This window comes from Scyliorhinus canicula, chromosome 4, assembly GCF_902713615.1.
Source record: "Scyliorhinus canicula chromosome 4, sScyCan1.1, whole genome shotgun sequence".
Taxonomy (NCBI): Eukaryota; Metazoa; Chordata; class Chondrichthyes; order Carcharhiniformes; family Scyliorhinidae; genus Scyliorhinus; species Scyliorhinus canicula.
Window position 1 is genome coordinate 205,032,346 of NC_052149.1, and position 17,779 is coordinate 205,050,124.

The 17,779-nt window shown below is 45.1% G+C and overlaps 1 protein-coding gene across 7 annotated transcripts in view; it reads right to left on the minus strand.

The window, feature by feature from the left end:
• Positions 1–17,779, minus strand: part of LOC119965327 (long-chain-fatty-acid--CoA ligase 6-like) — a 251,026-nt gene that overhangs the window by 139,902 nt on the left and 93,345 nt on the right. For 5 of the 7 annotated variants that reach the window (XM_038795940.1, XM_038795939.1, XM_038795938.1 and 2 more), the window contains 2 exons: positions 12,296–12,516; positions 8,392–8,506 (listed from right to left, as the gene is read on the minus strand). In XM_038795940.1, coding sequence (XP_038651868.1) covers positions 8,392–8,506; positions 12,296–12,516 — 336 coding nt within the window. Of the gene's footprint in view, positions 1–8,391; positions 8,507–12,295; positions 12,517–14,397; positions 14,417–17,779 lie in introns of those variants that run through there. The other 2 variants (XM_038795943.1, XM_038795944.1) reach the window with 2 other exon arrangements.

Genomic DNA, 17,779 nt, shown 5'->3' on the forward strand with positions numbered 1-17,779 from the left:
AAGGCTTTTTTTTAACCTGACAAGTGTCATGAGAGTGCCCCTTTAAGAAAGTTTTTTATCTTAACACATAGCTTCAGTGATGTCACTTTGTGGGTGGAGCTTAGCTGTGGCTGGGAATTTTTTTTAAAGTTAAATTTTCAGTTTGACTGCTGTGGACTCAGAAGGAGAAAGTAGTGTTATTTTTCCTGTCTTTCTATGGTTTCATTTTGAAGAGTTGTTCCAGTAAAAAAAAAAAGATTGGTCATAGCTACCTGCTTTGGTAACCTAAAAGACAGAGTTTGCTTTCCGGAAGGAGTTTAAAACTGCTGGTGAGACGAGGTCAGAATCTCAGGGAAAGCCAGTCTCAGTCAAGTGAAAAGTGGTTTTATAATTTTTGGGGATTTTGTTTATGAATTGGAATGGTTAAAGGGGAATTCATTATGCATTATGCATAGATTACTGTTACTGTATGGTGCCTTTATGTTTGTAATTTGATAAAAATTCTTGTGGTTTGTTATATATATGATGAATCACACCTGAAGGGAAGGCTCTTGTGCTCATCCTAGCCAAATTCAACATAAAAGGTTGTACATCAGGTGGGCTTCATTATATACTTTTGGTGTTTCTGAGCCCTGGCCCATAACACAAGGACTTCCAGCTGCTAAGCAATGCCCACATACCTCTGCTAGCATATTTATTCTTCAGTTTGAATTAAAATCAACTTCCTTTGTCCAGCATGAATTTAACTATAGGTTTTACCCTTTCTAGCACAGAAACATTAATCATAGAATTTACAGTGCAGAAGGAGGTAATTCGGCCCATCAAGTCTGCACCGGCTCTTGGAAAGAGCACCCTACCCAAGGTCAACACCTCCACCCTATCTCCATAACCCAGTAATCCCACCCAACACTAAGGGCAATTTTGGACACTAAGTGCAATTTATCATGGCCAATCCACCTAACCTGCACATCTTTGGACTGTGGGAGGAAACCGGAGCACCCGGAGGAAACCCACGCACACACGGGGAGAACGTGCAAACTCCGCACAGACAGTGACCCAAGCCGGAATCGAACCTGGGAACCTGGAGCTGTGAAGCAATTGTGCTAACCACAATGCTACTGTGCTGCCATAACATTAACTATACATTATTTCTAATGGTTAACAATAAAAAGCCCTTAAAACTTCCTTTGTTTTCCAAACAATGGGAAATGTTCAAATAATCATATACCAGACCTATTTCGGATGTTCAATTGATGAATAACTCCCAATTTTTCTTTTGTATTTAAATTTTAAAATGTCCAAACCTTGGCCTAAATTATCAGTCCTGTTCATTTCCCAACAGTAAATGGCCTGACGAGAAGCTAGCGATAAACAAAGGAATTTTATAGAAAACCCATCAGCAGGAACGGTGCTGTTGACAGGGAATGAAGCAGGTATTGTAACTGCCTATTCACTGCAGTGGACTGCCACTCCTATCACATCCACAAGTACTTCCTCCAGTTTTACGCTCCCTGCTTGGAGCAGAACTTAGTACTGCAGAGAATAGAGGTGTGGCGCCAATGCTATGAAATTCAAAGTAAAAATGTACTGGGCTGGGATTAGAATGGCTTTATTTGGAACAGAACTCATTTGTTGGTGGAACATATTTGTTTTAAGGGGTGGGGGGAGGGGGGCACAATGAGGATGGAGTCATTGGTAGAAACAAAAAAAACAGCGACTTCCGGTCGCAGCGACGTGTTGAACAGCGGCACTCCTTTGGGAACTTCAATTTTGTTGGCGGCGCGGTAACAGTGATTAGCATAATTGCTTCATAGCTCCAGGGTCCCAGGTTCGATTCCAACTTGTGTCACTGTCTGTGTGGAGTCTGCACGTTTTCCCCCCGTGTCTGCGTGAGTTTCCTCTAGGTGCTCCGGTTTCTTCCCACAAGTCCCAAAAGACGTGCTGTTAGATCATTTAGACATTCTGAATGCTCCCTTTGTGTACCTGAACAGGCACCGAAATGGGCCGACTGGGGCTTTTCACAGTGACTTCATTGCAGTGTTAATGTGAGCCTACTTGTGACAATAAAGATTATTATACATTTATGCCATTTTAACCCATAAATCAGACACCAAAGTTGCAACCCCTCCCCTCCCCCAACTAACAACTCTCCAAGGAAATGCCTTGAAACCAACCACGGAGCTGGAAAAATAGCAGCAATAGTAAGAGTCGGGAGAGGATGATCCAGAGAGAGAAGATGAGTGGAACAGAGCATGGTGGACTGAGCAGGATCACGAATGCAAATGTTGGCCCATCCACTGACAGGGCAATGGATGGAGCTTCTTTTAATAGAGCCCCAAAAACAGGGACTCAAAGAAGGACATATCAGCCATGAGGTCGCCATAGAAATCGCGAGAAGGGGACGGGAAAAAGTCACTCGCAGGAACCAACAGTGCGGGACGTGGCGAGAGCGGCCACTGACCGGAGTGATCGGATCACCTGGTTAGAGGCTGAGGTGGCAAGGTTGGTAACAACACAAGAGCGTTCAAGGGGAAGGCAGAAGATCAGGAAAACAGGTCCCACCGCCAGAACCTAAGGATTGTCGGGCTACCCAAGGGCACAGGGGGCAGAAACAGACAGTATGTCACGACGATGCTCAGGAAGTTGGTTGGACATTTTGCCAAAACGCCACAGATCGCTCCAGCAAAGGGCTGATGTACTATCAATTACGAGAAGCCGAGAGTGGAATGTAATCGAGGGTTTATTACACGGAGATGTGTGGCCTCCTACAACAGCTGATGAAAAGACTGCTGTACGGGGAGCACACATATTTATACTCTGCCCACTGGGTGGAGCCAGCAGGCAGGGATGTAACCCTGGACCTGTTGTACAGGGGCCTTACCGTAATACCCTTGTATGCAGTATATAATACAACAGTGGTGACTACCACATTCAACCCCTATTAAAAAATGAGTCCTGTGGGGGTGGTGGAGAACTATATACAGAAAGTTGTGTTTAAAATCACAGAATATTACAAATTCAGGCGGTCCGGTGCCTTGATCTATTGTCGAGAGCATGGTGTGTGTGTGTGTGCGCGCGTGCGTGTCTTGCCGGCCGTCGGGGTATGCTACGTAAGCGTACTGCGGGTTGGCGCGGAGTGGCTGTACCCTCGCAACCAACGGTTCCGCCTTGTGGAGTCGCACGTGTCTACGGAGAAAAGGCAAAGGGAAATTTGGAATATTCATCAACCACACTGAGGAAGTACATGTTTCGGTCGGTGGAGGGGAGGGGCCCTTTGAAGTCCACGCTGAGGCGTTCAAAGGGGTGGGAGGCCTTCACCAGGCGTGTATGATCTGGCCGGTAGAAGTGCAGTTTACACTCCGCGCAGACCTTGCAGTCTGGTGATTGCCCCGACTTCCTCGATGGAGTAGGGCAGACTGCGGGCCTCAATGAAGTGATAAAGGCGGGTGACCCCTGGGTGACAGAGGTTGTTGTGCAGGGTGCGCAGTCGGTCCACTTGTGCGCTGGCACATGTACCGCGCGATAGGGCTTCAGGGGGATCGTTGAGCTTATCGGGGCGATACAAAATCTCGTAGTTGTTGGTGAAGAGCTCGATCCTCCACCTCAAGATTTTATCGTTTTTGACCTTGCCCCGCTGTGTGTTGTTAAACATGAAAGCTACTGACCGTTGGTCAGCGAGGAGAGTGAATCTTCTGCTAGCCAAGTAATGCCTCCAATGCAGCACAGCTTCAACGATGGCTTGGGCCTCCTTTTCGACAGAGGAGTGCCGGATTCCGGAGGCATGGAGGGTGCAGGAAAAGAATGCCTCGGGCCTGCCTGCTTGGTTGAGGGTGGCAGCCAGAGTGACGTCTGATGCATCACTCTTGACTTGGAAGGGCAGCGTCTTGGAAGGGCGATGTCGGCGTTGATACGGTTGAAGGCCTCGTGAGTCTCAGCCATCAGGGAAAAAGCGGTGCATTGAAATGAGTGGGCGGGCCTTGTCCACATAGTTTGGGACCCACTGGCGTAATACGAAAAGAACCCCAGGCATCGTTTGAGTGCCTTGGGGCAGTGGGGAAGGGGGAGTTCCATGAGGGGGCATATGCAATCGGGGTCGGGCCCCAGAACTCCATTCTGTACCACATAGCCGAGGATGGCTAAGCGGTTCGTGCTGAACACGCACTTCTCCTTATTATACGTGAGGTTGAGGAGGGTGGCGGTGTGGAGAAATTTGGCAAGGTTGGTGTCATGACCCTGCTAATCGTGGCCGCAGATGCTGACATTGTCCAGGTACAGGAAGGTGACCCGCAGTCCATACCGGTCAACCATTCGGTACATCACCCGTTGGAAGACCGGGACCCCGTTGGTGACACCGAAGGGAACCCAAAGAAAGTGGTAAAGGCGGCCGTCTTCTTCGAACGCAGTGTACGAGCGGTCCGCCTTGCGGATGGGGAGCTGGTGGTAGGCAGATTTCAGGTCCACTGTCGCAAAGACCCAGCACTGTACAATCTGATTGACCATATCAGATATGCGTGGGAGGGGGTACGCATCAAGCTGCGATTGATGGTCTGACTGTAGTCAACGACCATCCTGTTTTTCACCCCAGTTTTGACCACTACCACTTGGGCTCTCCAGGGGCTGTTGCTGGCTTAGATGATGCCTTCCCGAAGCAGCCCCTGGACTTCAGACCTGATGAAGGTCCTGTCCTGGGCGCTGTACTGTCTGCTCCTGGTGGTGACGGGTTTGCAAAGAGGGAAGGTGGTCGACCTTAAGGGTCGCGAGGCCGCAAACGGTAAAGGGTGGTAGGGGCTCGCCAAATTCAAGGTTAGGCTCTGGTGGTTGCACTGGAAGTCCAGGCCGAGTAGCAAGGCAGTGCATAGGTTGGGGAGGACGTAGAGGCAGAAGCCACTGAACTCCATGCCCTTCACCTTTGTTGAACCGGTCGCGAGGTTGTGTGGTCGAGACTGGTCAATCGTGATCAAGGCGAGATGTGGCTGGTCGTCGGCGGTTGCAAGCGATGAGCGGCCTGATGAGGTGCCTGACGGGTAGGGGTCCTGAGGCGGGTAAGATCATGGGCCGCGCGTGTCCTGGCGGAGGCAAGATGGCGGCGCCCTGGGGCTGCACATGTCCTGGGGCAGGCAAGATGGCGACGCCCATTTGTTCGGAGAGACACAGGATGGTGGCGCCCACAGGCCACACGTGTTGTGAGCAGAGCAAGATGGCGGCCCCCACGAGGTCTGAGGAGGGGAAGATAGTGACGCCCACTGGCCGCTCATGGGGTGTGCCGGGACAATTGCTGCGATTGAGCGAGCCTGGAACACTGCAGCGAAATGTCCCTTCTTGCCACAGGCCTTGCAAAGGGCGCTCCGCGCCGGGCAGCGCTGTCGGGGGTGTTTTGACTGCCCACAGAAGCAGCATTTGGGTCCCCCGAGGTTGGTGGACTGCCGCGTGGCACAGGCGTGGGGTTGGCTGGGGGCGGTCGCTGATGGGGTCCATGATGGGGTGATCGTCGGCGAGGTCCATGATGCGCGGTTGGGGACATAGGCCTGACCGTTGCGCGACCATAAGTGAGAGGTCTAGTTATTTGGTCGCCTCGAGGTCGAGCGTGGCCCCTTCTAAGCGGCGCTGGTGGATGTAGTCAGATCCTATGCCCATAACAAATGCATCTCTCATCAGCAGATTAGAGTGTTCAGTGGTCAAAACGTCCTGGCAGTCACAGTCTCTAACTAGGGCGAGCAGGGTATGCCAGAAATCTTCCACCGACTCACCGGGAAGTTGGCGCTGCATGGAGAGGAGATACCTGGCATAGATTTTGTTAGTCCACTGAGCGTAGTTTTTCCTCAGTGGCGCAATGGCCTCTGCGTAGGTCGGCGCGTCCTGGACGAGTGGAAAGACGTTGGAGCTCAGCCACGTGTACAGAATCTGGAGCTTCTGTGCTTCTGGGATTGCGTCTGGCGCAGACCCGATGTACGCTTCAAAACAGGCTAGCCAATGTTAGAAGTCCTTTTCGTCAGCTGCTGTAGTTGGCCACACATCTCAGTGTAATAAATTGATGCACTATCAATTACGAAAAGACGAGAGTAGAATGTAATTGAGGCTTTATTACACTGAGATGTGTGGCCTCCTACAGCAGTTGATGAAATGGCTGCTGTACGCGGAGCACATATTTATACTCCGCCTACTGGGCGGAGCCAGCAGGCAGGGATCTACCCCCGTACCTGTAGTACAGGGGCCTTACTGTAAAGCACCTATATCAACATCCTCTATATACAATATATACACATCAGTGGTGACTACCACAGGGAGAAGGAGTTATTCTTCTCCCAGGTCCACAAAGTCTAAACCTGTAAAGATTTCTTCCTAGGCAAATTGATGATTCCACTCTTCTTACCGACAAGGCGTTATGCAAAAAAATGTCACAAACCATCGATGGATATGTAACCTGCAACCAAAATGGAGGGGTCTCACCCTCCACATTCTGGGAGGCACTGAAGGCAGTGATAAGGCGGGGGTAGGGGATTGGGAATAATAATGTGTAGGGCCTTTAGGGACTGGAAGGTGAGGGCAGCTCAGCAACAGCTGATCTACTACATATTGGATGTGGATCGGTGGTAGAACTACTGGTGGAGGGGGAAAAACCTACAAAATGGAATTTGACCTGCTTTCCACTGGGAAAGCAGTGAACCAGGTCTGACAGACAAAGGGGACCTTTTATCAACATGGAGATAAAGCCAGCCGCCTGCTGGCTCACCAGCTGAGAAAGCAGGCAGCCATGAGGGAGATAGCGCAGATGAGGGACAGGAACAGTAAACTAACCATGGCACCGGACAAAATCAACAAGGCCTTCATGACTTTCCACCGAGAGCTATACACCTCAGAACCCCGGAGCATGACTAGAGGATGAAGCGGTTTCTCGACGGGCTGGACATACCAGCAGTATGGGAGGTGAGGGTAGAGAACTAGTGACAACCTTCGGGATATTGGAGCAGCCAGAGCTCTTCACAGGAGTGGGGCAGACACCCTGGCCTTTGCCACCTTAATCACCCACTGGAGACTTCTGCTCAGCCGGAGATCAATGCCGCCACCCAAGGCCACAGACTGGCTGTCCGACTTAGCAGAATTTCTTAAAATTGGAAAAGATTTACCAGACAATTGGACGAAGGCTTCTGCAACATATGGAAGCAATTTACTAACCTGATCGTGACCAGCTATTAATTGAGGAGTAGAAGAGGAGAAGACACTACCCAGAGTACAGGGGAAGCAGGGCAAAGGAACCAAATGAAGGAGAGCCTGTGGGTGGCCGCAAAAACATGTCCCTGGTATATTTTAATGCCATGAGGCCACATGTAACTAGTCAAATAATACGGTGGTGGTAACAGATCATTGGGTGCCCAATGTTAACAGGCCTCATAGCACATGATTCATATGTATTCATACCTGATTACTCGTTTTCACATTTTTAATTTGTCGTTAAGGCTTCTATTTATTAATTCTTTTGTCTTTCTTTTTGCCATATTGTCATGAGCAAATGCAAAACCAATAAAAATATTTTTTTTAAATTACCAATCGCATTCAAGGTTCCAAAGAGTCATGTTGGACTCAAACGTTGACTGCGTTTCTCTCTCCACAGATACTACCACACCTGAGTTTTTCTAGCAAATATGGTTTTGAATTCAGATTTCCAGCATCTTTAACTTATATTTTGCTTTTATTGCCGTTAGTATTTTTGCTGGTTGCATTCCCACCAGATCAGTTGTTTGGGACTTTCTTATTGTTCACCTCACATAATATCGGTCAGAGAAGCTGGTCGCAGTGGGAGCTCAGCCAAAAGCTTTTCAAAAGGCTTGCATTGAATGGAGGATGGAATTGCCAGTATTGCTGCCGATCACAACCAGTCCCAACTCTAAACAGACCATAGAACGTCAACAAGCAGAGGGACTTCAAACTTCCACAACCCCAGGTCAGGCAGAAAACTCAGCTTTCCTTCCCACCAAGGTACAGGAAAAGAAGATATAACTGGTCAAGCTGAAACCTCTGATATGATTGACTCTCTCTCCTGTTTGTCTTTGCAAAGAGTAAGAAAGGAAAAGCACAAGGAAAAAGAGTCAAAAGAATATGGCGAAGGAGGGGAAAGGAGGAGATAAAATAACAGAAGTGAAGGAGGGAGACAGAAATAGAGGCAAGAGGCATATGGACAGACAGGGCAAAGGAGCTGGTAATGATGTGTCCAACAAATTGAAGTGCAATGCTTATTAGGAATTGGAAACGATGTTTAATCGTAACTCTGCCAAATATGAATCCCACTGTTACTCCAAGAGGTTAAACACATTACTTTGTGCCATTTGAAATTTATTTCTTCAACAACCATCCAGAGTTAATAAAGAATTCTTTCAAATTTAAAATTGTGAATTATTTTCCTATCCAGAAACTTACCTGTTATATATAATCCTCGTTGGTATACTTCATACATGGTCTTTGCATCATCGTGGTAGTGTGTCATAAGCTGAAGGCTATCACCTAATACAGACCCACGAGCTTGGTCAGCACCCTAATGAAACAAAACAACATATTGCATTTGTATAAACTTGCATCAAGTGGGTTGTACAATTTAATCATGATAAATGCATCCACCTTGTCAGCATCTCTTATTCTTGTATTAGGATTACATTTAGATCAGTGTTTCTATAAAACCTAGAGAAACTGAGACTTGTTCATTTGTGCACCAAGAAAGAAAACACCAAAGGACAGAACAAAATGTAAGCTCTGAATGGTAGAATTGAACAAAAGACGAATGTTATAGAAACACAAGGATACTTGAGGGAACTGGAGAAGATCACAAAGGTAGGGTGATGCAATATCATTAAGAGATCCAAAAGAGACAATACATGTTCTGAAATCAACTCATTGGTGTACAGAGAGCCAGTGCAGAGCTGGAACAAAGTTGAGGCAAGAAGATGTCATTTAACCAAAACTTAGAGAGTGTCAAGTTAATGATAAAATTTCAAAACCAATTTAGATTTTCATTAGAGAAGAATATTAAGGATTCTGGAACCAAGTAAATGGCGTTAAAATACAAATCAGTCAGAAACAGACTTAAGGAACTGAATGGCCTATGCTGTTCCTATCCACTTAAATATAGACAGTTAATGCATTCATAGTAAGAAACATTTACTTAATCTCAAAAAAAGGTTGCAAACCAGACTTCATCATAAAAAAATGTGCATTTCAGCAGCTTGTTACATATACATATTTTCACAGACAAATATCTATAAAGAAACCAATAGCTCAACTTAAAATGTTCTGTCTTATGTTTGAATGAAACAAATAATGAGAAAGTATATCTTGATTAATTATAATCCAACCAAACCAATCCAATTCTGACACACTCCAGCCCCACAATTAAAATGACTAACCAGCGTTCACAACCTCTGGATAAAGCTGATTTTTCATCCATAATACTGACAAGCAAACACATAGCTTGAAAAACTGATGCCAGCTTAAAAAGCTAATTATTGAAACATAGGCAGCACACTGCTCCGAAAGACAGTTGCTTTTTAAAAAAATACAAAGTTTGCTGTGAAAGCATTTACGTTTGCTCGGAAATCATTTCTTCATAAGTGGACTTTGTTGAGTTACCAGGAAATAATTTTTTGGAATACAAAGTCAAGGCCACCAAATATGAGTTCATGCAAGACAACATTTTCAATGAATTTCATTGAAGATGATGAATTAAAATCTATTAAATGAGTTTGGAATCAAGTGATTATTCTATCTTCATATTTTCAAACACCTTATAAATTAACAGTTTTACACCCTCCCCCATTGAAAAATTTAACATAACCTTTGTGCAAATTCCTTTAAAATGATATACTGTGAACAGTATTGGTCTCCTTATCGAAGGAAAGATATACTGGCATTGGAGGCAGTCTAGAGAAGGTTCACTAGGTTGATCCTGGATATGGAGGGATTTTTTCATGAGGAAAGGTTAAGTAGGTTGGGCCAGTATTAATCAGAGTAGAAGAATGAGAGGTCATCTTATTGAAACATAGGATTCTCAGAGGGTTTGATAGGATAGATCCCAAGAGGTTGTTTCTCTTTGTGCGAGAGTCTAGGATCAGAGGGCATCATCTCAGAAAAATATTGATCGCCTATTTAAGACAGATGAGTTGGAATTTCTTCTAAGGATAGTGATTTTATGGAATTCTTTACGACAGTGAGAACTGTAGAGGCTGGGTCATCAATTATGTTCAAGGCTAAGAGACAGATTTTTACTCATTAAGGGAGCCAAGAGTTGTGGGGATAAGGTGGAAAAGTGGAGTTGAGAATCATCATATTAGTCATGATCAGTCATGAATGGCAGAGCAGACTCGATGGGCACAATGGCCTACTTCTGTTCCTACGTCTTATGGTCATTTTTCTTTTGGAGGCTGTCGCATATATATTTCTGGAATTGGCATGGGGCATATTTCCCTGATATGTAAAATCTAAAACTTTGTCAAATATTGTACATTCTGCTTCATTTTACAATCATTTGATAACAATTCATCATTTGTTTTGTTCCTAATATAACTGGAGGTTGATGATTCACAATTAATTAAACATTCTACATTAACTAGTCCCATGTCCCCTTGGTCTGTTCCTCCTCGTTTGGAAACTATAGCATGAAGCTTCTATTAGCTGGTTTCATTCATTTCTGTGCTATCACCAGGAAGATAAAACTCATGCCTATAATAAATTAGTTAATCTTCTTATTCTGGTATGAGACAGGTAACATAGTTTATCTCAGGATTTCCTTTTTTTTGTTAAATTTAGAGTACCCAATTCTTTTTTCCCCAATTAAGGGGCAATTTAATGTGGCCAATTCACCTATCCCGCACATCTTTTTAGGTTGTGGGGGTGAGCCCCATGCAGATATGGAGAATGTGCAAGCTCCACACGGGCAGTGACCCAGGGTTGGGATGGAACTTAGGTGCTAACCACTGCGTCACCATGCTGCCCTATCTCAGGCTATCCTGACTACTTTAATACAAGTTCCAGAAGAATTTGTGCATCTTTAAAAGGAGATAAATTCAAAAGGGTATAAAATGAAAAAAGGAATATGTAGAACATCAATTGGATCATTAATGCATGATACCACAGCATGTTTAGATGTGGCTTTGAGCATACCCATGATCCTCTTACATACCAAAATCCTCACCTCAGTTTCTCATTGCGTGGGACATGCTGAGTAGAATCCAAATGCTTCTCAATCAGGAAAAAGAGCAAAAATTATTCATAACACATTTTACTGCAATTTGCTTTAACTGGCGGGCTGAGGCCTTCAACCATAATCACCCATTTGTCCTCTGAACGCTAACTAATAGAAAGCGTGAGGATTAAGAAAGAAAGGCAAATGGAAAATAGTTCTAAAGACTAAAAAAAGAAAAAGATAAAGACTTTTGTTCAAATGGAAGAATCAATGCTAGACATGTAATCTAATAATACAAAAGAGTTTGAGAAAATTAGTAGAACAAAAAAAAAAGAATGGTTCCAGCATCAGGCATAAAAATGCCGTTGTCACAGGATTCGTAGGTGCAGTTTGCAAATGAGGAAGAGGAAAGGGCCAAGACTCAATCTTTGGAAGACTTCTGACAGTGCTGGGTGTGATGTTCTTTGCTTTGTGGATGAGGATGGCTGCAAAGTGTAGTGTCTCACAAAGAACATCAAGCTATGTTTCGAACAAAGCTGATTTATTAACACTACAACTAAAATGGATTCAAACTCACCAAGATACAAGTATTACAAAATACACTAAGACTAATGATTCTATTGACAGAGCTTCTGAAAACACGACAATATCCCGTCCAATCACCTACTCCCAGAAATCATAGGTATCACGTGATCCACATGTATGCTCTTGATCACCATCTAGTGATTGGATTCATTCACATTAAATTGTTAACCCTTCATTTACCATACAATATATATATATATATATGGTCATACAGGGGTCAGGAGACAACCTACTTCTATAGACACTGTGGCTACAATCAGGTAGGCAAGCAAGCTGGACAGAGAATCAAGGTTAGAGAAAGATTGTGTGATTAACCATGATGTTAGCTGCAGAGCACAGAGAATGAGATGGAATTACTCACCATGGTCACAATAATAGGGTCTAATTTTGTTATTTTGAAGTCCATTACAATGCAGAGAGTGGAGCGGAAACATGATAAGACCAAGTCCAAAATGTGCATCAACTCTTCTCACCTGCATAGTGCTTTACTTTAGGTAAAAATCTAATCAAGCCACGTTGTCATATCAGTATTACTGATGCCATACTGACTTGGCAAGAACTTACTTCAATTTCCACTGACTGTTGTGAAAGGTCACAGGGTGGCTTCAGGGCTTTGGGTCTGGTAGTTAGCCAGTATGCTACAATAGCTGCAAATGAAGCAATTCCCACCAGTGTTGGTGGAGGAATGGTATGAAAAAACTGGCTGAATTCATCCAATTCAAGTAGCCGCAGATTCCTCAAGACTTCCTTTGCTTGCATCTTCTCAATGAGTGAGCTAAAAAATTCTGTCACAGGAAGAACAAAAATAGAGATTACCTTACAAAATTTGACCACAGGCAGAAGGATGTTGAAATATGAATTGGCATGTCTGTTATCCAGCAAGACATTCATTCAATCACTGTTCAGTACAATAATGTAATATTCTGTGCCTGAAGGAAATGTTTGTTCTATCAGTACACCATTATGCAGTAATGACTATTGTCATTAAAAGGCAAATGACATTGGCATAATGAACATATATTTAAAAGTTGGGAATTTTACTTTAAATAACTTTATCTGGAATTATTTCTTCACCCATTTTCTAATACGGTAGAAAAAGAGCATCACAGTGAATGGTTTTGACCCATCAAATTCTGTTCCATAATTCTCTAGCACCGCTACTTGAAATGCTCTGCATCAAACAATAGTAGATTCATGGCAGTTGTGAATTTGTGTTGCCATCCATGTAACCATACTGAGCCACAGAGCATATGCTAAGTGCTCCCTTGCAAGGATAGAGGGAGGTGATGCAACTTCTGTATCGCTAAGCAACTGGCCATACAACATCACTGGCAAAGAAATGGGTGCTGGCCATTTGCCTGCCCATATAAGCGATGACACTTGTGCCTCAGATCACAAGATTGGTGGTTTAAGCCCCACTCTGGAGACTAGAGCACATAGTCAATACCAAAATGTTGTTGTACTACTGAAGGAGTGCTCCTCTATTGGAGATACTGTATTTTGTGTAAGATGTTAAACCATTATGTTTAAATGCTAAACAACCTTGATGGATGTTAAATGATGCCAGAAAGAAGGGCAGTATTATCTCAGTACGTAGGACCACCAAAACAAAGGCTCAAAAGACTGGTGTGGGAGAAGTGGGTTCTGGTTTCAGACACACTGGCACCCATATTAACAAAATGGGATCTATACTGTTGGGATGGTCTACATCTGAATCATGCTGGGACTGGTGTTCTAGTGAGCCACATAACTAGGAAAGTAGAGAAGGTTTTAAGCTAATTAGTGGGACAAGCGATCAAATTTGGAAAAATTTGGTAAACCAAAGAGCGGAGAGAAGACAAATGGTATTAATATGGAAAATGACAAACAATGTAACAGGAAAGGATTGAGAGTGTGCAAATCAAAGAGTAAATCAACAAGTACGGCTAGAGTTATAAAAATAACAAAAGCGCAAAACTAAAGGTTCATTATCTGAATGCACATAGCATTTTAAACAGGAAGAACCGATAGTACAAATAGAAATAAATATGATCTGATAGCCATTATAGAGATGTGGCTTCATGATGATAGATTGGGGCCGGAGTCTTAAGGACAGGAAGCTAGGAAAAAGTGGAGGAGCGGCATTAGCACATTTGAGAGGGATGACCCAAGCTCAGGAAACCACAATGTAGAAGCAGCGTGGGTTGAGATGAGAAATTATGAAGGCAAGAAGTCATTTGTGGGAATGGTGCACAGACCCCCTAATTCTAACTACCTTGTGGGACAGTATAAAAGGAATTATGGGACCATGTCAGGAAAGTTTGGCAATAATCATGGATATTGTAATTTACATATGGACTGGGAAAATCAGATGGTCAAAGATAGCATAAGTGCCCAGCAGATAACCTGTCCATAAGCGTTTTAACTTGGGGGTTTTATTACTACAAAAACAAACAATTTCTTGAATTCACCACAATAGGGTTAGTCAAGTCCTCAGGAGGTTGAGGACACGTCCCCAGTTGGAGCTAACCGTATTGGGTTTTTATTGTTTTTTCTAATTTATATTTCTTCTTCAATGGCCTAGGCAGATTATGTATCCTGGGGAGGACTGGGTTCCTTCTGACTCTGGTGGGAATGGAAAGATACGGACTCTGTTAAGTACGGATGGTTTTAGTTTAGACAGGTACCATGGTCGCCGCAGGCTTGGAGGCCAAAGGACCTGTTCCTATGCTGTACTGTTCTTTGACTCTTCCTTGAGGCTGGAGTGTTTCCCTTAGGTCGAGTATAGGCTGGAACTTTTCCTCAGGTTGAGTATAATGAGGTGATAGGAGTGGCGGCCCACGCCGAGCTGGGTTTGGTTAATCCTTGGCTGGTCTGCTAAAGAGAGAGAGAGCAAGAGATCTTAGTAACCCTTCTGTGATGGGTGATGGTGATATTTTTGAAGATCAGTCCAACGTACCTCCCTTTGGGGAGGTTCAGTCTGGTGGTCAGGGGATGGTTGTACCGAGGGAAGGAGGGAATCGACCCACTATCCCAGGGCACCCACTTTTTGGGTGTCTTGACTATTCTTCTATTCGGCGATGTGGTCTCCCTGGGTGGGGCTGGCGTAATCATCTTTTGTTTTTTTTAAATCAGTACAAATCTAGGCAGTGCATTTCCCCGGATGTGGTTGGAGATGTGGAGGTCTGGCTGGGGGAAAAGTGGTTCCTAGGTGTTGGAAGGTGCTGGGCTAGGTCTAGTGCTGTGACTGGTATCCTGTTGTCCCCTGGGGATGTCCGTTCTTGAAGGTGCCTATTAGGGATGTCTTGAGGCACCGGGTATTGTTTCCTTGGTGCGCCAAGGCCTGGGGTTGAGGAGAGTCCTGTATTTTGGTGGACAACCTGTTACACACCTCTCCCCTTCTTGGTTGAAGGAGCAACTGGTTCTCTTTCTCATTGTTGGGTAGTTGGGAGGCACCAGGGAAATATTGAGCCATGGCTGGGCCCTGATGCTTTGTTATCCTGTAGTTTACTTCTGGTAGCTCTAGCTCTTTTTCTTGGGAGGTTCTGAAGGCTTGATCATAATCTGAATGTGATGTTGCTGGTCCTCTTGGTATTAATGTATGGAATGATGTTGGTTCTGTACCGGGCCGAGTTTAGGGTTAGGTTGCATTGCACGGTACATGAAGCTCCCCTTTAGAACTGGGTTTTCTTTTTGTAAGGGTGGATATAAAGAATCAAGTTATTGGTTCCTGCATGGGTGCAGAGGGGGTTGGTATCTAAGGAGATCAGACTGTGGTGTCTGTAGTCTTCTGGTCCTGCTAGAGTTGAGGGAGATATATGTTGGTGCACGCCTGAACATCGTGCGGAAAATCTCTCTTGCAGCCACCCATATATGTCTCCGATCCCAAGACCTCCGGTGGCGGCCATGGCGTGAGTGGTCACTTATTTGGTAGCACCCGCTCGTGGTGGACCTTTGGGACCTTTTTCCCCGACGTATGGGGGAATTTCATCAGTAAAATAGGAGAATGGCGAGGTAGACGCATTGTTGGAAGGTGTGTTTTCATGGCGTCATCCCATTTCTCCCTTGATCTCTGGTAGGGCTTATAGAGGCACCTAGCTATGTCCAATTTTATGTTGAACTACTGATAATGTTGTTCATCTGTTCCCTTTATATATGAAGAGCAATTTTTCTCCTTGCGTACTGCGATGCATTTATTTTGCTGTGTTGGTTAAAAAAAATGTAAAATCCTCATTAATATACTTAAAAAAGGAGCCAGGTTGTCTTGGGAGAAAAAGTTGGACAGGCGGCTTATATCCACTAGAGATTAGAAGAGTATCAGATGACTTGATTGAATCACAAGATCTTGAAGCGTCTTGACAGGGTGGACTTTTCACTTTGAGAGAGAACCTGGAACCAGTGATCATTGTTTAAAGGTAAAGATCGTCCATTGAAGACAGATGAAAATAAATTTGAGGGTAGAGGGTCTGTGGAACTCCCTTCCTCAGGAGGCAGAGGTAGCAGAGTCTTTGAATGCATTTACCCTTGGTAGTGTCTCACTCCATACTCCCCAATTTATCTCCCCCTCCCACGTCTCCTTAATCTTGACCAGCCATTCACCCCCAGCCATCCAGATAAGTCTCTGATCCCAAGGCCTCCGGTGGCGACCATGGAGTGAGTGGTCACTTTTTTGGTAGCACCCACTCGTGGACCTTTAGGACCTTTTTCCCCGAAGTATGGGGGAATTTCATCGGTAAAATAGGAGAATGGTGAGGTAGAGGAGAAGAATCCCCCACCAGTTTATTGATTTGTGGACCAGAAGTGGTCTGAAAAAGAGAGATCGTTGGGCAAAGAAGGGAGTGGAGTCTGCAGCACAGGAGAATATGGCGGAGGTTCAGGGACCGAAACTGCCAACCTGCGGGTCAACGGAGCAGCTGTTGGAATTCCTTTAGGAGAGCTTTGCTAAGCAAACACAAGAGTACCTGGACCCGATTAAGATAGGGATTGACCAGGTCGAGCAAAGATTGGAAGCGCACGGCCAGGCGATCCAGAAGATGGAAGCAGAGGTGGCTGAGCTCAAGGATCAGCTAACCTCAATGGCGGTGGAGACAGAGCTGATGAGGGACCACCAGAAAAGGCTGCAAGAGAAATTGGAGGATCTGGAGAACAGGTCGCACAGGCAGAACCCGAGGATAGTTGGCCTCCCAGAGGGCAGCGAGGGATCAGACGCAGGGGCATATGTGGCGCGTATGTTCGAGAAGCTGTTGGGGGAAGGTGAGTATACTCAGCCCTGGGAAGTGGACAGGGCACACAGAGCGCTTATGAGGAAGCCGCAGATGAATGAGCCACCGAGGGCGATGGTGGTACAAACGCACCGGTTCCTGGACAAGGAACGGATCTCAAGGTGGGCCAGGCAGCCGAGGAACTGCAAATGGGAAGATAATGAGCTGTGCATTTACCAGGACTTGGGTGCGGAACTGGCCAAAAGAAGGGAGAGCTTCAATAAAAGTTAAATCGGCCCTCTTCAAGAAGTGGGTGAAGATTGGCATGTTCCACCCAGCTCGTTTGTGGATCAAGAACTTTATTTTGTATCATCGAATGAGGCAATGAACTTTGTTAAGGACAGGGGACTGGCAGGTGATGGGGGAAAGTTAAACTTGGGGGCGAGTAACTCTATACCTATGCTGCTGTTTCTTTTTTCTTTGGGTTTTGTAAGTATTGTTTTTGTACCAGTGTTTGAGCCATTGCTCAGTTTTGTAAGCAGGTTAACTATAAAGAACTTATGGAGTGGGAGGAACCCCAAATAGATGAGCTGAAGAGTAAATGGGAAGATGAGTTGGGAAAGGAGTTGGAGGTGTGTCTGTGGGAGGATGCCCTGAGCAGAGTCAACATGTCGCATCATGTGCCTGGCTCAGCCTGATACAATTCAAGCTGGTTCACCGGGCACACATGACGGCGGCCCAGATGAGCAGGTTTTTTGGGGTGGAGGACAGGTGTGCGAGGTGTGCAGGAGGGCCCGCAAATCATGTCCACATGTTTTGGGCATGGTCCGAAGCTCAGGGGATTCTGGCAGGGATTTATGGATGTTAT